At 37.5% G+C, this 24,277-nt stretch overlaps 1 protein-coding gene across 6 annotated transcripts in view; it reads right to left on the bottom strand.

The window, feature by feature from the left end:
- TTLL7 (tubulin tyrosine ligase like 7) overlaps positions 1-24,277 on the bottom strand; it is a 136,853-nt gene that overhangs the window by 52,884 nt on the left and 59,692 nt on the right. For all 6 annotated transcript variants that reach the window (XM_087448412.1, XM_087448397.1, XM_087448390.1 and 3 more), the window contains 6 exons: positions 22,444-22,608; positions 17,622-17,780; positions 12,842-12,936; positions 4,317-4,464; positions 4,158-4,231; positions 2,919-3,054 (listed from right to left, as the gene is read on the bottom strand). In XM_087448412.1, coding sequence (XP_087304538.1) covers positions 2,919-3,054; positions 4,158-4,231; positions 4,317-4,464; positions 12,842-12,936; positions 17,622-17,780; positions 22,444-22,608 — 777 coding nt within the window. The remainder of the gene's footprint in view (positions 1-2,918; positions 3,055-4,157; positions 4,232-4,316; positions 4,465-12,841; positions 12,937-17,621; positions 17,781-22,443; positions 22,609-24,277) is intronic.

The raw sequence follows: 24,277 nt of genomic DNA, 5'->3' as shown, positions 1-24,277 counted from the left end.
CGTATGTGGGTTGCCACTACAGCATGGTGGACAAGTGGTGTAGGTCCACGCCCGGGATCTGAATCCGTGAACCCAGGCCGCTGAAGCGGAGTGTGCCAAACTTAACACCACGGGGCCAGCACCCCAGACTGAATTTTAAAACAAATATGACCAACCATATGCTATTTACCAAAGACATTTTAAATATAAGCACACAGATGAGCTGAAAATAAATGGATGGAAAAGCTACGTCATTCAAACAGTAACCATGGCTATACTAATCACACAAAGTAAACTAAGACAAGGAGTGTTACCCAAGAGAAAGATAAACATTTCATAATGATAAAATAGAGAGGGTGAGTTCATCAGGTACACATCTTTGTAACTGCAAAGTATATAAAACAAAAATTGACACAACTAAATCCACAATCACAGTTGGAAGTTTTAACAAATCTCTCTCAGGAATTGCTATAACAACTACGCCAAAAAATCAGAAAGGATATAGAATATTTGAACAACACAAATAGCCAAATTTACTTAAATGACACGTACAAATCTCTATAACCAATACCTGTAGTATACACATTATTTTCAAGTAGACTTGGAACATTCACTAAAATAAGTACTATATTGAGACATAAAGCAAGTCTCAATTGATTTTACAAGATTGAAATCAGAATATGTTTCCTACCACCAATCAAGTAAACTAAAATTCCTTAACAAAAATAAAACTATAAATTTTTAAATGTATAGAAATTATAGAAATTAAGCAACTAACTTCTAAATAACCAAAATAAAAGTCAGAAAATAATTTGAAATGGAAGTTAATAAAAATTGCTAGATATAAGGGTAATATACAAGAATAATCAGATGTTTACAACCTGGCAAGAAACCAAAAAAATGAAAAATTTTAAAAACTACCTATATGCAATAGTAGTACATACATCAAATACTTAAAAATAAATTTAATAAAATATGTGCAAGAACTATACTCCAAAAACTACAAACATAGCTAAGTAATTAAAGACTCAAGTAGATGGGGAGATTTGCCATATTAACAGATCCGAAGACTCAGTATTGTTAATTCCCCAGAAATTGTTTTATAGATTCCTCACAGTCCCAATTAAAATCCCAGCAGCCTTTTTTAATTCTTAACTTGATTCTAAAATTTATATGGAAATGCAAAAGGATCGAGAAAAGCCAAAAGATTATGAAAAAAGAAGAACAAATCGGAGGGCTTGCACTACCTGACTTCAACACTTAAATCCTATAAAGCAACAGTAATGAAGATAGTGTGATATTTGTATAAGAATTTATAGAAGAATTTGCACAAATTTGTATAAGAATAGGCTCACAGAGCAAGTGAAGAGATGACATTTAAACTAGATTTTGAAGAATAGAGGGAAGAAGATAAGATTTAAAGCCTATTTATTATGTGCCAATTACTTTAAATAGACTATTTTAATTAACCTCAACTTTATTTTCACAAGCAACCTGTCAAGCATAGTTTTAATACTACTATTTTAGTGATGAGGAAACGATTGATCAAATACTTTCGCCCAAGGTTACAAAATTAACATGCGGGGGAGCTGGAATGTGAATCTAGGTCTATCCAGCTCCAAAATCCCTAGGTTTTCTAGCAGAAAAAGTGGGGGTGGGTGAGCAGAGTAATGAGAAGATGGAACAGATCCTGGATCCACAGGAGAGAGAAATAACTCTACAGAACAGGTGACAGAAAATGAAAGACACTCGCTCACTGTCAGGGTCAAGAAAAACAAAAGGGCCGCAGAACATAATTCTAACAATGGAAACACTTGCATATGTCAAAAGAGGGAAATTTGGAGGAAAAGAGCATTGGGATATACAATATTTCTCCTGCTTCCATCTCTTAGGCCTAACCAGATTTAAAGTGGCTTTATAACTTTCTTTTGCAGAATCTGAGTGAAAAGACCATAGCAAAGTCTATCTATAATAGACTTTATCACAATTTTTGAATCATTAAATATAGCACGGTATCCAAGATATTTGGGGTATATCACTGTAGGACGATGCCCAGTAATACAAAGTACAGACAGTTCTAACAGGTCTACATAAGCTTATTTGCCCAACAGGACATTAGCAAGCATGATGCAAGCAGAGGCTTGATTAGCACCTGCACACTGGGCTTGTCCTCTTGAAATTCTCCCTTTTGGAACCCCAAGCTACCATATTAAGAGATCTGGCTAGCCTGGTGAGAGAACCATGTAGAGAGAAAGAGACACCCAGCCAGCTCCCCAGATGTTCCAACTATCTCAACTGAGGCGCCAGACATGTGAGTAAAGCCATGGATTTCTAGCTCCAGCTGATCTTTCAGATAAATAGAACTATATGATGCACTTCAAGCAAGACCAGCAGAAGAACCACTCAACTGAGCCCAGCCAAAATTACAAGATAATGAGCAAATAAATGAAGTAGTTTGTTATGCTGCAATAGATAATTTATAGACCTTTTAAGTAAGGTAAACAAATTATTCTATGTATGTATACATGTGTGTGTGTTTTAATTACTTCTCATATGCCAGGTCTGTGCAGTATCAGAAAAAAAATATTGTATAATGTTAGTTACAATCCAAATAATGAGAGCATCACAACTCACTAGGTTAATTCAATGGATTTTTTTATTCAGTTGCATATACACATCTCTGTAATAAGACATATTTATTACAATAGATTGATATTATGATATAATATCAACATTCTCTACTGCATAATTTGTCCTGCTAGACATCTTCTTTATGAAATCACTTAGTTGGTTATGAAATGTTACCAACTGTTAAAAATGGAAGGAAAGTGCATCTTAAAAGTAAAATGTTTTTATATGTGAGACTAAGGTGGATTGTTTTTAAAGACATATTATTTGGCTTCATTTTTTTTTTTCTTTATTAACACTATTTCTTTTACCTTCATCCTTTTCAAAGGATTATTCAGCTCTCGCTGGAATGAAGCTGCTCTTCCCGAAAGGAAGGTCTGAAAGGCAACAGCCAACAAATTTTCATACTTTTCAAGTAGTGTTTTATCTTCAGGAGGATAAATTCGTCTACAATAAAATCAGATAAACCAACCTGTTCAAAAGAAGCTATCATAGCCCAAGAGTTAAAGTCAACTACATAGATAATCCTTGTCCACCTACTCTGTGCCAGTTACTTTAACAGGTGCTAGAAATAAAGATGAATACCATTATAAGAAACTCATAAATTTTCTTCTCTTACCCACATAAATTAAAGTTTATCTAGAGAATTATCATTACACAATGCAGTTCCAGAAGGTACAGTATAAGGATTTGGTTAGGGAAAGCTGGTCAGAGAAGAATTGCAATAGAGCATATGAGAGAAATACAGAAGTTTATGGGAGAGAGTTTAGGTGATGAGGGATAATTTGGAAGTTTTGGACTTAGTGTGGTTACTGAGGTAAACAAGAATGTCGGGTTTAATCTTGAGGATCTCTTTTGGGGTGGCGGAATTTGCCTCTCCGGTAGAGAGAACTGGATAGAGGTAGGATGAGAGAAATGTGTTCTCATCACTACTGTTGATGGTGGTAAGGCCAGGAAAGAACATCTTACCAGGAATTCGAGAAGCTCTATGGCCCCAAATCCTCCTAATTCTGCTGAGTCAATGTCAGAGCTTGGGAGGAGGGGCAGTCTTTCCAAGAACTCAAGGAGCTTAGGGGGTCCCTTTTCTCCTGTCAAAGGTGATAGTACTAAGCAGGGGCTCCAGTTCAGCACAGTCCACACCCCTCTCTATTGTCTCATACCTGGCTTCTTCAAACATTTTCATTATTTGCTTGGTTCCTGATACATTTGACTTTAAAACAAAGTACAGAAACCACTTTGAATTGTCAGAAAGAATACCAGGAAACCTAAAATCTGACTTTCTCAAAATACCACATTATAAGCAAATAAGATCACAGGAAAATATCAGATTTAAAAGACCTCATACAACCACCCTCAAGGCTGGTTAGTAGGAGCTCTCCCAAGTCTGAGCCATCTGCTTGCTGACTATCTTTTCTTTCTGGAAAGATATTAAACAAAAATCACCTTCTCAGAATGAACTAAATAGCACTTAAGCCTAAAAGTTTAAAAAATGTAGACTCGTTGTTTGGACTATACTTCTTCAATTGATAAAAAAATGGAAGCACAGTTACCTATAATTCCCCATATGTCGATTTTCATGTTCTTCTTTCAAGATCTGCTTTCGTACTTGAGCAAGTCTCTCTTTCTAGAAATAAAGAAATTTTACAAATAAAACCTGACAAGTGAATTATGCAATTCAAAGCATGGGTACGTTGTTAACGTTTTCATACCAACTCTTCTTTCCGCCTCTCCAGCTGGTGTCTCTGCTGTTCCCAGTCTGAGGAACCTGGTAAGAGCCTTTTTATTGAATTTTGACCATAAAGTCTCCTTTGAGCCTCAGCTTTTTGTTTGGCCAAGTTTCTCCTTTTATCACTGGTTCTAAAATATAAAACACAAGACCATACTCTAGCATTCAAATAAGCCCAGATCTTATCCCTATGAGGAGAATTATCAGGAGAAACAGTGGGGATATGAATCAATGTTTCTTAAATTTATGTATTCACATACATGATATTCATCCAACGAGCCATCAAATACAGGTCTCCACATAGTAAATAGAAGTTCTGAAGGTAACAAGACAAAATGGAAATAGTATAGCAACGTACTAGCTGTACAATCTTAGGTCAATTACCTGCGGAGTCAGCTTCCCCATCTATTAAATATTAACAATAATGTTTCCTAGAGTTTTTATAAAGATTAACTTGTAACATTAATAGGTCCTTAATAAATGTTGCTTCCTTTCCCCTCCTTCAACCAATTTCACTTATATTTAAGCATTCTCACTTACACCGACCACCAGCCTAACAGTCATTATGTATTTGAAAACATCTGCATAGTTCTTCTCATTTTTGCCCTATCATGATAATTTAGTTACAGCTGTCTGATTTTTATAGGAAAAGTCCTGTTGTGAGATTGCTTTCCTCTGAATGTCTTTTCTCTCTCTTCCCTCCCATGTAGCTGGTGCAATCAGATAAGCCTAAGGTCTCTTCTCCCCACTCCCTCCAATGTGCACTCTTGCAGAGCACCCTTGAAGAGCCTAATAGGAACAAGGTGGACCTCAGGAAAAAAGGAAAGGCAAAGCCAATTCTACCCCTGGCCTTAGGAAAAAGCAGAGTTCTCATCCTCAAGCTCACAATTCCATGTCTTCTATTGTCACTAGGCTGGTAGGGCCCAGAGGAAGGTGTAAACCAAAGGAAAGGGTACAAGGAGGCCATCTGGCCAGCTTCTAGCGTGGAGAGGTAAAAGAAGCGCTTAAGATTATAGTGGTCCCATTCAATTCATCAGGAGACTGCACTGAGAATAAGGGGCCAAGGCCCTAGATAATAATGTTCTTTTGCCTCAAGTATGAACCACTCTCACAACTTGAACTTGCAAGAGCACTAGGTAACTGATCTATTCTGCTTCATGACAACATTGAGGTTCGAGTGGCAGGAGTTCAACAGGTGGACAGAGTAGAAGGAATAATTTGAGAAAACGAACGAACACATCCAGAAAACTGCAAGTCATTCAGTATGGCTGGAGCTATGGATGAATGCAAGAAACTCAGCTCATTATAAGGGCTTTAAAACCAGCTTATTGAGTCTCAAATTGAACTTTAGGCAATGTGGCGGGCAGGGGTGGAATTTGAAAAGGAGAAGGCCATAATTATGTTTGCATGTTTTAAAGATTATGCCCTTAGCATTACATATAGTGGCTTGAAGGGGATGAGAAAAGAAGCAGGCAGTTAAGATGGTGCTATGGTCTGAATATTGGTGTCCCTCCAAAATTCATATGTTGAAAGCCTAACCTCCAAAGGGGACGGTATTAGTAGGTGGGGCCTTTTGAGGTGATTAGGTCATGAGAGTGGAACCCTCTTGAAAGGGATTAGAGCCTTTATAAAAGAGGCTCCAGAGAGCTCCTCACCCCCTTCTGTCAAGTGAGGATACAATGAGAAGTCTGCGGCCCAGAAGAGGGCCCTTACCCAACCATGCTGGCACTCTGATCTCGGACTACCAGCCTCCAGAACTGTAAGAAATAAATTTCTGTTGTTTATAAGCTATTTGGTCTGTGGTATTTTGTTATAGCAGCCCGAATAGACTAAAACAGATGGATGCTAATTCATCAGCAAATATGAAATATGAGGGCCTGGACCACTGAAGCAACAGTGGAATTAGAGAAAAAGGAAAGATTTGAAGGACTATTTTGGAGGAAGAATGAATGTGCTCTGGCCATTAATTAGATATGAGGAGTAACAAAGAGGAGGAATTTGAGATGACAACAAGATTTCTGATTTTAGTGACTGGGTGATTGAGAATATCATTTTTCCAATCATGAATATTAAATTTGGCTGTTTGTTTAAGGAAAGAGGGAAGTGTCACAATTTAGATAGCTCTTAATTTTTAATTTTTCTTAATATTCCATTTTATGTAGAATGATCATTTCTATATACCATCCTATTTAAAGGAAAAGGGGGAGAGAAAAAGGAAATAGAAATGAAAAGAAGAAGAATAGAGAGGAATGAAGACCAAACAATCAATAAGGAAAAAATTGGAGAGAGGAAGAAAAAAAGGAATGACAGAAAAGAGGAAGGGAGAACGAAAAAGGATTAAGAATATTATGCTGAGAATGCTGTGAAAGAAATGAATGTAGATCTATGTGCACATCCACAGCAAACAAGACACTCACAGACAAGGACACTGACACACTAACAGTTCAGGCACACACAGACAGAGGAGAAGCAGGAATAAGCACACAAAGTTTCCCCAGACACATTAAGAAACAAAGAAAAGCCAATCACACTGAGACATTTTTCTCTAGAGGAATGCTCCCATATTCTGGCCTTTGGGAATACTGCCATTCTAAAAACTGTGCTTGCATTTCTATAAGTATAGGCATAAATCAGCACTAATGACTCAGTCTAAAATAAAATTTAACCAAATACCAAAAAATCTCCATTCACTTAGCATTTTATTTAGCATTTTTCCATTCAGCTGGATCGATACACCGACCTAAGGAGTTTTGTTTCGTACTTTCTGGAGTCCTTTCCACTACCCACTGCCCTGTGATTCCATCCAAGGGATTTCTCTCTCCAACCACTTGCCTCACACACTCTATGCTCCCGCAATATGGAATCACTAGAAGTTCTATGAACATGTTGTGCTTTGTCTCACTTTCTTATCTTTTGACAAGCAGTTACTTTTGAATGAAATGCCCTTCCCCTACCCTTGTCTTCCAATCTAGATTTCTTTTAGTACTCACTACATAGTAGTTCTCGATATGGCCCTGGGATACAAAGATGAACAGACAGAGCCATTGCCCTAAGTTGCTGACAGTCTAAAGGGGTTGGCGGCAATGGCATGTAAACAGATACAAGGTGTACAATGAATGCTATCTAAAGTGATAGTAAATGTAGTGATGGCACAAGGGAGGACGTAAACCACTTTGCCTCAGTAAAGGCTTCAAACAGAAAGTCGGGCTTAAGCTAAGTATTTAAGAATGAGTTGACAAAAATGTGGTATATATATAACAATGGAATATTATTCAGTCTTCAAAAGAAAGAAATTCTGACACATGCTGTAACATGGATGAACCTTGAGGACATTATGCTAAGTGAAATAAGGGAGTCACAAAAAGGCAACTACTGTAAGGTTCCACTTATATGAGGCACCTTAGAGTAGTCAAATTCATAGAAACACAAAGTAGAATTGTGGTTCCAGGGGCTGGGGAGAAGGGAGAATGGGGAGTTAGTGTTTAATGGGTACAGAGTTTCAGTTTCGCACAACGAAAAAAATTCTGGAGAAGGACAATGGTGATAGTTGCACAACAATGTGAATGTACTTGACACTGAATTGCACATTTAAAAATGATTAAGATAGTAAAGTTTATGTTAAGTATATTTTATCACAATTTCAAAAAATGAGTTGACATTCACCAGAGGAACAAAGCTAAAGGAACGTTTAAATGAAAATATGTGCAAAACCATGGACATGTGAAATAGCACCACACGAGTTCTTAGAAGAATTAATCCCAAGGCAGGCAAAAGAGAAGAGCAAAAAGTGATCAGGTTGGCAAGAGATGCAAGGGCCAGATCAAAAAGTGTCTTGTACACAATCTACAGATCAAAAATGCCTCGTATGCAATGTTTAAACTGTATCTGATAGTGTGGAAACAATCTGATCAGAATATCAGAGTTTATAAATCTCTCTTCAAATGTTGCCATCCCTCAGGGTTCTGCCCTTGCCTTTTCTATTTCTCAATATATACACTCTAACTGTGTGTGCTCATCCGTTCAATTCAACTGCAATCTACACATGGATGTCAGTCGTATAAATGTCTCCAACTCCGGGGCCCTGTATGTCAACTTTCCCACTTAACAATTCTACCATGGTATCTCAAAGTAGCTCAAAGTTATCATGTTTAAAACCGAATTATCTCTTTCTTTCTACCTTCCCCCATCACTCCTCTAAGCCTGTTTCTCACCTAAAATCTTTATCTAAATAAACAACATATTGTCAAACAAATCATTCAAGCCAGAAACCTAGGAATCATAGGAAACTTTGAATTCCCATACCTTCTGCAATAGCAATGGGCATTCAGTAAACACTTGTTGAATGACTTGCAGAGCAAAAGAGTGGAAGCTGCAAAGTGAGGTGGAGGTTAGTGCTAGAAGAAGGAAGGAAACCAATAAAATAGTCCAGGAGAGAAATGAGAAGTCCTTAAACTTGAAGACAAGACTAAGAAATTAAGTTGTAGTCACATATTTGACAGGATTCAGTTGATGCATAAAAAGGAAGGAGTTAAGGATGGCTCCCAGCTTTCTAGCCTGGACTTTTATGTGCATGGTTTTGCCATGAACTAGCAAAGCAAGGAAAGATAGAAAACTAAGTTTGGGTGATTACCATTGTATGTATTTTTCTACCAGCATGTAGTTGCCCTTTTAACAACTGAGCTACTTAAGGAGAGGAAATTTTATTTGTTTTTGTATCTCTAGCTTCTGGTACAATATAGGCTAAGAATGTACATTAAATATACGATTACATTTAGCTTTTGTGGGTTGGAGGTAACTGATGTCCTTAGCAGAAGAAAAGAGAGAAATGCAGCAAAAGGAATATGATTGAAGGAAAAGATAATTCAACTTTGGTCACACTGAATTTAAAGTACCACCAGGACATTCATCCATTCATTCAGTTACTTACTTCCTCACTTGCCAGCTCACTCACTTACTACATATTTTTTGAGCCCCTATTAGACCAGAAGCATCCAGTGTACATGGGCAGGAGGGAGCAGAGAATGCAAGATCGGAGCTCCAGAGTGGGTCAGAACTATTGAAAAGAACCCCAATGTATACCCCACTATATACAGGTGTAGATTTGGGACTCCAGTGTCTGACTCACAAATGATGCCACAAAAGTGAATGAGATTGTCACAGAAGAAAAGAGGGCTGAGGCAAGAACACAGTGAAAAAATGACAAGTAGGGAGAAGAAAGTAAGTGAAACCACAGGACGAGACAGAGGAATGCTCAAAGTTGAGAGAACTCAGAGAACAGTGTCAAAGAAAGCCAGGGAGGACAGATTTTCAAGAGCAGGCTAGCAGTAAATGCTACAAATGCCATACCTGTAGCCCATGAACTAGTTCTAAATAAGGCCTGGTAATCTAAGCTAATCAAATCTAGTCTGATCTAATCTGAACTAATTAATTAGTATTACAGACCCACAGAACTCATGGGACTATAACTGTCTTTTCTGGACTCTACTTTAATTATTTTAACAGTATACTTATGGAGGAAGAAAGATTCTTCTTATCAACCGAGGAACACCACCACAACACAAGATTGGATTTTCCTTTTATTACCAAAAAAATAAATAACTTTTTTTACTTACTGCTGTTTTACTATTTATTAATATTTTTACTTATTATTCTTTTACTTGTTCTGCATATAGAGCCCCTTTCACACTCTTTTGTCTCTGAAGATCCCAAACCTAATGTATCAGAAAATTATTTGAATCGGAACTCAAATTATATTGTGCCATCCAAGTGCAAAAGGGATTAATTCTGATTCCTCGATATAAGGTTCTGTATTCCGAGCGGTTGTGATGGAACACCCTGGGCAATCTACACTCTTCTGGATTTTCTTGAGACTAAAAGTAGATGTTTACAAAAGGAACTTTGGGGTATACACTTGTATGGGAGTCATACTACAAGCAAAGCATTGTATTGAGAATTGCGTAGAATACCAAAGCATATACTCCTTGACTTCAAGGAGCTTAAATCAAATTGAAAAGAAAAATCAGCCATGTCCAAGTAAAAGAGCACAGAGCATAAGAGGGTAAACAAAGTGATAAGCCACCTACTATGCAGACGATAATTCCTCTTGGAGCTCAAAGAAAGGCAAGATTAATTTGGGCTAAAAGGAAGATGTCATAATAAAAGACAGGATTTGAGGCATAGACAGTAAGGAAAGGCATTCAGGGTAGGAAACAGAATAAACCATCAGTGGGGATGGGCAAGATATGAGGGGGAAATTATGATATAATCTGCTTAACTAGAACAGTTTGTGCTTGAGAGAAATAGAAAGTAAGATGGAAAAGCTAAGGTTAAATTATATTATGAAAGGAGTTTAGACTAGGTGTTGGCAATAGAAATCCATTTAGGTTCTTGAGCAGAAAGATCACACAATGAAAATAAAATCATTTCAATAGTCTTATTAAAATGAATGTAAATAGGGAATTTCTGGAATCAAAGAATTTATTCTATCCAAGATTAAAAGAGTCCATAAGAAAATTAACCCAATAATATTTAACATAGACAAGAATTTTCCTAGTGTTCCTGGTTCCTGCTTATGCTCCTATGATGTGCCCATCCCACATCTAGTCACTGTGAAATACAAGTCTAACACATACATGTCCATGGAGCTCTCAATCCGGTTGGAGAGAAAAGGCACTTCTGCAACATAAGCTTCATTAGCATGTGCTCTAAATGGTAAGAATTGTGATAAATTCTCTTAGTGGAACAGCACTAAGAAAAATAAGGAAGATGAATTCGAACTCTCCCTTAAAGTCCAGAAATTCCTCACTGTTTAAACCATATATATCTTGCTTTTTTTTTTTTGCTGACAAAGATTCACCCTGCACTAACATCTGTTGCCAACCTTCTTCTTTTTGCTTGAGGAAGATTCGCCCTGAGCTAACATCTGTGCCAATCTTCCTCTATTTTGTATGTGGGTTGCCCCCACAACATGGCCACTGACGAGTGGTGTAGGTCTGCACCCAGGAAGCAAACCCAGGCTGCCAAAGTGGAGTGCGCCAAACTTAACCAGTAGGCCACTGGGCTGGCCCCTATATCTCTCACTTTTAAGAAGACCAAAAACACCCAGAGATAATGTCCTGAATTGGTACCATCACTGGCAAAGTCAAAAGACATGCCAAAAAAAAAAAAAACCCACCAGGCCCACAGATACAATAGTAAATGCAAAAAAAAAAAAAAAAAAAAAAAATGTATAGGCATATTGCTTAAATAATCTGAAATAACTTGATGTACTTGCATAAGCTAAATAAACAAAAATTTCCCATTCTACATCTCTTTCCTTTCTATTCATTTCTTTTAGGATAACTGAAATATCCCCCATAGAATTTAGGCAAATCATTCTTTGATCAGACAAAAGAAGGGGCCATAGGAAAATTTCTGAACAAGTTTATATGTTGATCTCTTTTTTTAATGATGCTGTCCATATAAAGCTACTTCTCAATCAGGCATCTGCTAACAGATGGAAACATTTAAAATAAATAAATTGCTTGGAAGCATCCAACAACTCTTCTAGAATTCTTGAAATGGCAATTAGATTCAATTGAAATCATAAAATCCTAGTGCTTAAACAACCTCAGAGGTCCTTTAATCCAACACCCAAAATGCTATCTGAACACTTACAATAGCAGACAACTCACTGCTTCATTAAGCAGTGCAGTTGAACTTCTAACAAATTTCTTTCATAATAAGCCAGAAGCTTTCCCACATAAATAGCATTTCAAATATTTGATATCCATGATCACGTACACAGCAACCATCCTAATAGTATTTCATTGATCCAGTAATCCCACTTCTGGGTATATATCCAAAGGAGCTGAAATCAGGATTCAAAGAAATATCTGCACTTCTATGTTCACTGCAGCATTATTCACAACAGCCAAGACACGGAAGCAACCTAAATGCTCATCAATGCATGAACAGATAAAAAAATTTGGTATATACATACAATGGCATATGATTCAGCCTTAAAAAAGAAGGAATCCTGTCCATGCTTTTCAATGGGAAGGTTAACCCTCACTTAACAGCTGCCCCTCTTTTCTCTTTACCTAGGCAGCACGATATAGTGGGAAGACCTCACGACAGAAAGGTAGGAAATCCATGTTAAGGTTTTTTTTACTTCCTGAATGACCTTGCTGCTTTAGTTTCTTCTTATAAAGTGAGGAAGATAATCTAGAGGGTTTCCTTAGGTATTCTCCAGTTCAACCTCATACTCTATATTAAATAATTGTACCAATGCTGTAATTTAACCATATTTACTGTAGGTTCAGAGCATTATATGGGGAGAAGAAAAAGCAGTGTGCAGGAGGAGGCGAAAAGATATTTAAAAAGAAAAAAACTAAAACAGGTTTGAAGAATGGAATCAAGAAACTTAAAATACCAAATATAAAAAATTACAAGCCAATCCTATGTACAAATGATTGTTCTATGCTAAATGTAGTGAAAAAATTCCAAAAGAGGGAGGAGACACCTTACCTGATGTTTAGTAGTTTCAGTGCATTTAGCAGCACTCCCCTTTTTACATCATAGTCTATTTTCTGGTCAGTTCCAAAACTTGGAGCTCGATTGATCTGAAATTTACAAAGAAAATATTGAGAATAGCCAAACATTGGTAGGTCAATAAATATTCAGTACATATTTGTTAATCTAATGGATCCCCAACCAGTAGAAGGCCTCTGCAATAAATCTCAAAGCTCTACATGCTAGATGGCCCAGTTGCCATTGCCACACCTTCTTCCCCATCACGGAAAGTCAAGGAGTTGCAAGGAATTGACCGTTATCACCGCCACCTCCCCCTGTTGCCTTAACTCAGGATCGTCAGTCAGCATATCCGCCTTCCTCCTCCTCTCCACTCTCTCCACTCCATTACCCTATGCACTCGAGATTTTAAGTTTAGGGAAGTTAAAAGTGAGTCATCCTGACAAAAAGGTTGGAAGATCAGTAATAATAATAACAATAATAATAATGTAACAAAAAATAATATGCGTGTTACCAGTATAGTAATAATTATATGCACATACGTAATTAGCACATAGAAACTATCAGTGCCCTCTTTCCATTGCTTCATATCTTCTGGATGAATCTGTCCATTGCTGCCTAAAAAATATTATTTCTTTCTACCTGGATCAAACAATAGTTCATCAACTTTCATTTCCAAAGGCATTGATTGTATTACTCAGAAGATATCATTAAGGGTAGGTGCAGACTAACCCCTATGAGCTTCTCTAACTCTATAAGGACTCGTGGGAATAAATGAGCCATTTGTGGTTATTCTACTTTCTGACATCATTTCCAGGATTTCATTAAGATGAAAAATAAGAAGTAACTGTACACACCCTGAAATCCATTATACAATATACTACTACTTCAAGAGCCGGGGTGTTTTTGTCTTTGTTGTTGTTGCTGTTGCATGAAAATGTAACTAGAATAGCAGGTGTTTGAGAAAATTACTTACTCACTTAACTCAGTTGGTTAGAACACTGCTGAGTTCAAAACTACAGCTTAGGTTCATGATCACCAACCAACCCCACAGGGTACCTCAAAAAACATGTATGCTACTAGTCATAGAAGAGGGTTGTCTTATACAAATCCATCACCACAAGAGATAACTCATAGCAGGCATTTTACAAGTGGCAGCTGAAGGAAATACCACATTATATTTAAGGAATATAAATGCCTCTCATTAGAAATGGAGCACAGGATCACTGCAGAAAAATTAGTAAACAGAAGCTAAACAAACAACAGAAAGATCACCTGTAATCCCCCCACCTAGTGTATTGTTAACAATTTGATAAATGGTATTCCAGATATTGGCTATGTATACATATTTATAATATCCATTTTACCTTTCCAATACATGTCTATACTAACTATACTATTTTATAGTCCAAGTTTTTTTGTTAACAATGTCTCATGAAAGTCCTTCATGCCATCATTTTGATGGATGCATGATACTCCTTGTATAGAGATATGCCAAATTGTATTTTTTTATAGATACGCCATACTGTATTACACCTTTGTTGATTTCTGATTTAGAAGGTGATGGACATATTCCTTTCCATGTGATGAGGTCTCAAGGGCAAGGAAATAGTTTAGTAATTGCAAGAACATCCATTAATTCCAGGTAAATCTGAGAAAGGGAGTCTATTAATCTGCTACTTCAAAGCTCTAGGTATTTATAAGTGCAGAGAAAGGGTAAAATAATATATTTTATACAAGAAAAGGTTCAACCATTCCATACTGATTCAAATTTCTGGACTCTATAACACAACGATAGCTCTCCTACTATATGTAACAAGATTATAAAATAAACCAGATATTTAGGAACTGATGATTAAGTGGTTCACTGAAATGTCATGTATCTTTACAGAATTCCTTAGGTGTTCCATTCCAAAATTGCAGTCTGAATTCTGCCAGGCATACGCCTCCTCCAGGATGGTAGTGAGGTCTCGGTACAGCACAACCTCAGACTCCTCTCTCTTACCTATTTCAGATTCTTCCCTCTACTATCACGTAACAGAAATTGGTCTACGAAAAAATATACTCACACAAGATAAAATAATACATGGAAAGGTTTTTGTGTGTGTGTGTGAGGAAGAACAGCCCTGAGCTAACATCCGATGCCAATCCTCCTCTTTTTTGCTGAGGAAGATTCCCCCTGGGCTAACATCCGTGCCCATCTTCCTCTACTTTATATGGGACGCCGCCACAGCATGGCCTGACTAGCAGTGTGTCATTGCACACCCGGGATCCGAACCTGCATACCCCGGGCCGCGGAAGCAGAGTGCGTGCACTTAACTGCTGCGCCACCAGGCCGGCCCCTAGAAAAACATTTTTCAATTAACATTGTGGATTTTTTTAAAGTTTTATGAGAAAGGTAAGGAACAAAATAAAATAAGATCCACAAAAGACTGACAGAAAAAACTGAAAATTAGGGTTCCATCCAGCCAAAATTCTGTTCTGTAATATTGGTGGCTTCCTTGGTTCTCATTTCCTACCCCAGTTCTAAAACAGACAAAACCCACCAAAAGCTTAAAGCTTAGTAGCTTGTAAATGCACACAAAAATGATAACTATTAGAAAGCAAATTAAATTAATAAATACTATTTATTAAACATCCATATCATAGTTTTATTATCAAAACAAGCACAATCATTTCACGTGCATATCAAAGTATCCATAATACACTCTGCACTCCTAAATCAGTGCTGTTCCCTCTGCCCGGTAACTTACCCCCCCATCTCTCCCAGCCCCCAGCCCCTACTCCACTTTCTACAGACGTAAATACTCTGCTCAGGTGTTCTCTATTATGCAAAGATTTTTTTTTTAACTCTCTCACACACACATGTACACAGAGAGATTAATCAGTGTGTTGTTTGTGCTGGTTCTCTGTTCCCTACTTAGATTTATAACTATTACCATGACATATCTGAGTCCCCACCAGGTCAGGGCAAATATTCTGTCTTATTTTTCTTGTAGCTCAACCACCTGGCACAATGACTTGTAGAAATTAATTCAAGGATACTTAAGTATTAGAAGTATATTCATATTCCACCCAATTTCCATGTTTTTCCCTAAAAATGTTTTCTATAACTGAATATTTCTGCAATTTTGCCACTACGTATCATGACCTGCAATTATCACAGGTAACTAAAGTTATCACAGCCTCAGAAGCACCTTCTATTTTATTCCACTTGATGGCGCCAAAGGGTTTTGAACATCGTGTATTAGAACCTCCTACAACTGCAGCTGGGAGAAAATACAAGGAAACAAGATCTAAATCAGATTCTTTGAACCATTTTGTAAAATGAATGTTCATTATCCACAGCTGTTGGTTATGGTTGAGTTTTTTTAATAGTTCTGATTGATCTGGAAATGAAAGAAGGAATAGAAAATGAAAATATGTTAATGCAGACAATGCTATTTAACTATTGGTTATTGTGGAGTTTTTTAATGGTTCTTATTGATCTGGAAACGATGGAGAGAATAAAGTATGAGGAAACGTTAATGCAAACAGTGGTATTTTGAGCCTTTAAAAAAAATACAGAATTCAACCATTCAGTCAATTCTGATTTACCAAGCTAATACAAAGCTCCAGTTAAGCAAATGCTTTTAAAAACAGGTAACTAAGGGGCAGGCCCCTTGGCGTAATGATTAAGTTCTCGCGCTCTGCTTCAGAGGACTGCGGTTCACAGGTTCGGATTCCAGTACAGACCTACACACTGCTCATCAAGCCATGCTGTGGTAGCAACCCACATACAAAATAGAGGAAGATTGGCACAGATGCTAGCTCAGGGCCAATCCTCCTCACCAAATATATATATATATATATATATATATATATATATATATATATATATATATATATAACTAATCTAGTAAACACTAAGTGTTTAGATATGTGCTATTTTCCTGATAAAGTTTCTTCAACCCAGTATTTCATGGCCATGCACTCCATAACCCCAGATCAGGGAAGTTAGGGAGAATTGCTAGATGGGGTGCTGTAGGACCACGTGACTTCAAAGGTTTCTCCTGGATATAATATAAATATAAACATGACTGGAAGAAAAAGGTATAAAAATCTGAAACACAGCTCATTTTTATTTCTCCTTTATATTATTCCATATTTTCCAAATGTTGTGACCTTTTATAATCAAAGAAAAATAATGATGACTCTGACCATACAAGGGTCTGGCAGCAAACTTAAAGGCACACAGTTGACGGGCTGGACCTGAGGGGAGCCCCAGGTCACATAATATGGCCTAAAAGGAAAATTCATGCCACCTGGGGTGTTAGGTAGTGAATACTGAGTATGAACCATCGGAGCCCCTCTCCTCTTGGCAAGTTTGAAGGGGAGACCCACTGAAGACAGGGAGGCTGTGGTCCTGTTCCCAGGCACCCACACAGAGGAAAGACAACACCCAGAAGTCATGAGGTGGTAGAAGCCGTGAGGCTGAGTAAATAGTGGAGAAAGTAGACAACAAACCAGTAAAAGCAGATCCACACATATATTCAAAATTCCTGGCCTAGAAATTCACTCAATACTAATTTGGGAAAAGTAATATCAAACATATATTGATTCATTCCTGGAACTGTTCTATTCCCTGAATTTTCATTCTCTTCCTCCCACATGCTCCATTCAGGCCTCTTCCTGCTCAGTTAACGAGATAACTGTGCCAAGTACACATTAAGAAACATTTGTTTTAATACACAAGAACAGCGATAAATTTTCTCTCTTCTTAAAAGAAATTCCTTACCTCCAGAAGCCATGGCTTTAGTTTTCTATCCAACAAAATATCAAATCCCAGGACTTCAAAGCAGACACTTTCACTTCCTGGCGGTTGACCAGGTCTGCACATTCGATATGCATGCAGGACGTGAGGCTCTGCTACAATCAGAGTCTTGACCACCAATTCCTAAAAGGATTGTGATAAAAAAAGGTGAAATGCCGTATTTCTTTGTATCTCGTTTACAGATGTGCAAACGTGGCCTGGACTTACAAACTAGTGTCCTGGCCAAGTCCACAAAGCTCTATGGCACCGAGCCCCCTCCGCTGCTCTGACTTCATCTCATCCAACTCCTCCCCCACCCACTGTGCTCCAGCCAGGCTTGCGTTCTCTGTGCCCCTTGCACTAGCTGTTCCCTCTTCCTGGAACACTCTTCCCCCAATATTCCCACGTCTGACTCTTTGATATTCAGAAATGCCTTCCTTGACCCCCTAGGCAAAAGCAGCCACCCACCCATCATTCCTTAGTGCATCACCACACAGCATAGAACCAGCTGATATTTTTTTTTTGTTGGAGCAGGGTCCTTGTCTGTCTTTACAACCTCATTCCCAGTGCCTACAATAACGCCTGGCATTTAGTAAATGCTCAAAAACATTGGTGAACCAATAAGTAAAATGAATGTTGATAAACGTGGCTTCTATTTGTTAAATAAGTAAGGGTAGGATCATATGCTCGCCTTCTCAGGAACCATATAGAAGAGAATAGGGGTGGCAGGGAAGAAAAATTTCAAGGAGAGTCAACGATTTCACAAACATTATAGGACCTCCACTCAGACAAAGCCTGAAAGAACTAGGAGGACAGAATCCAGGAGAGTTGGGTTTCTTTGTACAGTGAGGATTTTGTAGTTTTTAACATTTATCTGAGACGAGTACTGCCAATTAAAGAACTAGCTATCAACATTTTCTGTGAGGACATGCAATACTACTAGAGTGAGTTACTAATGCTAATAGAACGAGAAGCTGGTTTACTGAAGTTTGAGAACAAGCTATGGAATGTGGAAAAGCTCTCTCACTGGTTTTTGCTTAGAATATATTGTCTTTTGAACTCTCTCTCTACAGGTATAGGTAATGGAGCACGGCAGTTAAGAATGTGGCTCTGAAGTCAGATTTTCTGGGCGTACTCCTGGCTTTGCTACTTGCTAGATGTGCAACCTCAGTCACGTTGCTTAAACCTGTGAGTCTCATTTTTCCCAAACGTGAACTAGCAATAGTAATAATTCCTGCTGCAAAAGACTGATGTAAGGACAAGGAGACCTCATGTAAAACTCTTAGCATAGTGCCTGGAACAGAGTCAACCTTCAACAGCTGTGAGCAACTTAACTGCTGCTCTTGTTATAGTTATTCTATCATTCCTCTAGAACTCCAGCTCACATGTCAGGTCAGACACAAAGATCCCACTGCCTGGTGGGAGCAATATTTATTACATGAGAGGAAAAATGGAAGACAGAGGTTAACCTCACTGTTACCCAGAATCCCACCCAGCCCATATTTGGGGATAAGCATCAGAGATGTCATGAGGGGTTGTTCTCAGAAAATTTTATTCAAAACGACAAATTCATGGTAACACCATAGTATATAAAGATAAAAGACAAAAAGCCACTTCAGATCAATCTTTAGAGATATTATTGAAACCACCTGAGAGTAGGAATAAAAAGTTAAAACCTTGGCTAAAAAGTGTCTGTATGAAACAAAACAGGCAGAGAGAAAAGGGACTATTAATTAACAGACTCTGAATTGCAAAGCTGTGTTTTCTCTACATAAAAGAAAACACACTTTTAGAAATGTAAAGGCAAGATTACAGGTTTATGTGAAAATCAGGAGTGATAGAACCAAACACAAATTAAATTCCACTAATGTTTTTGAGAATTTCCACCATGGTGTCATTGCTCTGAAAGATGATTTGTAGATTTGTAGCTAAAGTCTATGAAAAACATTCAGTAAGGATGGTTTCATGAATGATTATAATCATTTTTAATCTCCATGGCCTGATTTTCTTTGATTTCTTATTCATTCTTGACTAGCACAAAAGCACACATCTCTGTCCTTCATAGAGGGTATTGATGGATGTTAGTTTTCATATACAGACAGTTACTTTTTAGAGAAATTACCACCAATAAAGTGGTCATTGAAAATACTTCTAAGCTAAATTCATGAAATTTTAAATTAAGACAAAAATTTACTGCATGATTGCCTTCTCCTGTCATTCTCTTTTTATATAACCCCATTAATTCACCTTAAACAGATATCCATACGTCTATGCAATTCGTAATAAAGAAGGCAAATTTTAAAATAATTACATATACGCAATTTGACAAGACAACTGTAAGAAAAGCACTTGGAAAAGTTAACAATTTATTAATTATTAATTGGTTATTTATAGATTATTAATATACATTCTAACTAATGTAGGCAAGAATGATGCAAAATTTACCCCAATATAGAAAAGATCATGAAATGTGTCAGAGATTAATAGGCTCACATTGGCCATGCTCAGCTCATATCTGAAAATTATATTTAGGCTCCAACACAAAAGTTAACTTTCATACCCTCTTATTAGTATTAGTCTTACTTGTATAACTTCTCCTAATTCAATTATGTGGGGAAAGTACCACTTAAAATCAATGTATGTAAAGCTAATGATACTCATTTTTCTCTCTGATTGTCTCTATACTTTCCTCACCAAGCCAGCCCAACAGGCTCTACCTTTTCACAAAGACTTCCGCAAAGAATCAAACCCATATGGAAGTGAAAAAATAATACCAGAGGGTATAGAAAACTTTCTTGGTCTCACTGAACTATTCATCAAAGAACTCATTCATTAAATCATCCAGGTATCATCAAGTATAATCTTCCATCAATGAGCTACTGTCCAAAAATAGCAAATTTCACCACTTAGATGCTTCTAACCCACTATGACAGTAAATTATCATTATTAGAATATTTTTTGCGGGGCTGGCCCGGTGGCTTAGTGGTTAGGTGTGCGTGCTCTGCTACTGGCAGCCCGGGTTCGGATCCCAGGTGCGCACCGACGCACCGCTTCTCCGGCCACGCTGAGGCCGCGTCCCACATGCAGCAACTAGAAGGATGTACAACTATGACATACAACTATCTACTGGGGCTTTGGGGAAGAAAAAAAAAAAAAGGAGGAGGATTGGCAATAAATGTTAAAAAAAAAAAAAAAAGAATATTTTTTGGAATTTCCATAAAATTGGTCTTGATAAAACAAAATAAATAAATAAACAGCATTGTTGTAATCAAATTTCTTGTTTGGGTATATTTAGTCTCTCAGGAAGATATCACAGAAACAAATTGGTAGGCATCTGACAAACATTTCGGTGGAGCCTCTACATTTTTAAAAATTTTGAATTTTTTGCCAGCATTTATAAATCAGAAGATTTATGGCTTCTATTGAAAAATCAGAAGAATGAGCCACACTGGGCCCAAAATATCACATGACACCAATAGGCTGGTGCTGAGTGGTGTCTATCCCCTTCAGATCTCTTATGCTCTTCAAATTACTCTAGTTCCTGGCACTTTCAATTTCTTCTATCCAGACTACTTCACTCCTTTTTACTTGTCTGACACCTAAGGACCTTTGGATTTACCCTCTCCTTTTCTCTCTTTACCCTTACCATTCGGAATTTCATCCACTGCCATGGCTTTAATTATCAATTGCACCGCCAATTGCCTGCTTGACCTTTCAACCTGAGATGGCATTTCAAGTTCAACAAATCTAAAGTAGAACTCATCACTATAGCCTCATGGACTTTTAAAAACTTAGTTCAGGTGTCAATGCCTCCAGGAAGTCCTCCTCCCATTACCACCCAACCAAAGCCTCTCTACGTGGTCTTCCTCTATGTGCCCACAGAATGCAATGAGAGCTCTGTTGTTATACTTGCTACATTGCGCTTCATTAACAATTTATGCTCAGGATTTTCCTACCAAACTCTAAGTTTTTGAGGACTGCAGCTGTACCTTATAAACCTTCAAATTATCAGCCAAAGACAGGCTTACATTACAAGTTCAATAAACGTTTACTGAACTGACAAATGAACGAGTGAACAAATGAATAGCACTCTTTTCCCTCATCTGCAAAACTAAGGTCTACAAGTTCTTCTCAAAATAAATTCCTTCCTACTCTATTTCAGACAACGCCATACCCATTCTGCCTATAATCCCTCCTTAAACTGCAGAGGAACCTCTGAATACTTCTCCTCCATTCTGGATGTTCAGTTAATCTCAATGTTTCCCTCATTCCATGTGGTTCAATTCAGGCCATTCTTTTCATTTAACTCCTCCCAGGAGTCCTCCTCTTCCTACTCTTGGTCTTCACTCTAACCCATCCTACACCCGTTTTCCTATTTATCTTTTAAATTCATATCTTTGGCCTTATTACTCTCCTCCTTTAAAAACTAGAAGAAATGAATCACTGCCTATCAAGTTAAGCCTTGATTTTCAGACCTAAAATTTGGCCTACACATATCTTTTCAGCCATAAGTCCCCACGCATCTTCTACAAACAGCATATGTGCCAACCTGGACCACCGATCACTATTCTCACACCTCCATGCCTTTACTTACACTTTTGCCTCCACCTACAATTCCCTCTTTCCCATCCCTAGCAGTAAAAATACTAGTTATCTATCAAGGTCCATCACAAATTCCACTTCTTTCATGAAAACACTCTATCTGCCCAATCTAAAAATGTAATCTGTTCTTTATTTAAAATGCTTGATGAATCTTTAAATTAATCAGAGGAAAGACAGTTATAATTGTGGAATGGTATAATCTTACTGAAATATCACTCCAAAACTTAGCAACATCATGTTGATTTGCTTGTAGGAATTCCGTAAACCATTTGATGGAACGTTTGCTGCCTTTGTTTTCAGTTTCATCCCTTTCAAAACGCTCATTGTGCTTGTTCACAGAGTAGTTTGTCAGATGCATGTATAACTGGGTCTGTAACAAGTAAGAACCAACGTTGTTATCACCTATGAGACTCTAGAACCATGACGTTTCACAGAAAAGAAAGCATCCAAAGACAAAAGGCAATTTTAAAGTTTAAATTATACAGATTGGCAATTTCATGATTATTTAGATAATTTACAAATTAAACAGAAGGGCACATTTCCCTTAAAAGGATTGTGAACATAGTCATCTACAGAGTTACTCTATATATCCTTCAAAATATATCTACTATAAAAAATATTAAAAGAAAAATAACAAGAATATACAGAGTAAGTAAATGAAAATGTAAAACTATATATTTCTTGCTAAGCAAGAAAATGCTCTAAGATTGTTTTTGTTTCTTTTTAATGTTTTTGGTCACTTACAGTTTTCACCCAAATTTGTTTTGGGAAGGAATTTTCTAAGAGAGCATTCTATGCCTTTTTAAAGAAAAATAAAAAATGAAAGCTCAAGTAAGTAGCATAAACCAAGAGGGAGGACTACCAAACATACCTCTGCCCCCACCCCCCCATACTGACTGGGAGGCCACTTGAATTCATTACCAAGACAGAGTGCACTTAGACTCAGAGACAGAAGCTCCACACAATGCTGTACAGATGTCTAAATGAGTAACAGTAAGTGTACAGTGCTCCATATTGGGGCTTTTATGTCTTAGTCTCTTTATATTCTTGTTTGTTGATACTGTTATCCTCAAATAAACTTGAAAAAGAACCCAAAATTTAAGACTTCTCATAATTGTCAGTTAATACACATCTAATGGCTCCTTATCAATCCCACATAAACACTCATCAAGTCTATAAATCCTACCCTCATGATCCTACGCCCAGAGATTACTTTAGATAGCAGTGTTGCATCACAATGAATATACACTTCATGCACATGATTATTATTTTGGTGTGTTAATAACCAACTATATTCATATCATATTTTATTTTCACTGCAGTTGCTTAGGTCTACAGTATTGAAATCCTTAAAGCAAATATGCAGAACTGATCATCTGAGTTGAGTTACCTGTTGTTTACTAATGCATGTTCCCACCATTAATCAAAAATCTCTTTTCATTCATTAAACAATATCTAAGGAGCACCTACTATCAGCAGGAATTTGTGCTGGGCACTGTGGATACAAAGATGAACAAGACAGACACAATTCCTCCCTCATGAAACCTAGAAAAAGCTTTAAATTAAGTGATATTTAAAAGAAAGAGCATAAAACTTACCCTTGTCTAACTTTAAGTGCTTGATTTAAAGAAAAAGGAAATTAATCAAACTATAAATTTTCTAGTTTCCAAAATATAAATCTTTTTTTTTTTGAGGAAGATTCGCCCTGAGCTAATATCTGCACCAATCTTCCTCTACTTTACATGTGGAATGCCTCCACAGCATGGCTGATGAGTGGAGTAGGTCCACACCCGGGATCCGAATCCGCAAACCTGGGCCACCAAAGCAGAGCATGCAGAACTTTAACCACTCGGCCATGGGGCCAACCCCTAAATCATTTTTAATTTAACAAACAAATCATGGGCCGGCCCCGTGGCTTAGTGGTTAAGTGCGTGAGCTCCGCTGCCGGCGGCCCGGGTTCGGATCCCGGGTGTGCACCGAGGCACCACTCCTCCAGCCATGCTGAGGCCGCGTCCCACATACAGCAACTAGAAGGATGT

Source organism: Ceratotherium simum, chromosome 2 (assembly GCF_057802395.1).
Source record: "Ceratotherium simum simum isolate JZ-2026a chromosome 2, ASM5780239v1, whole genome shotgun sequence".
NCBI lineage: Eukaryota > Metazoa > Chordata > Mammalia > Perissodactyla > Rhinocerotidae > Ceratotherium > Ceratotherium simum.
Note: the sequence above shows the minus strand (reverse complement) of the source record. Positions and strands in the feature narration are given on the sequence as shown.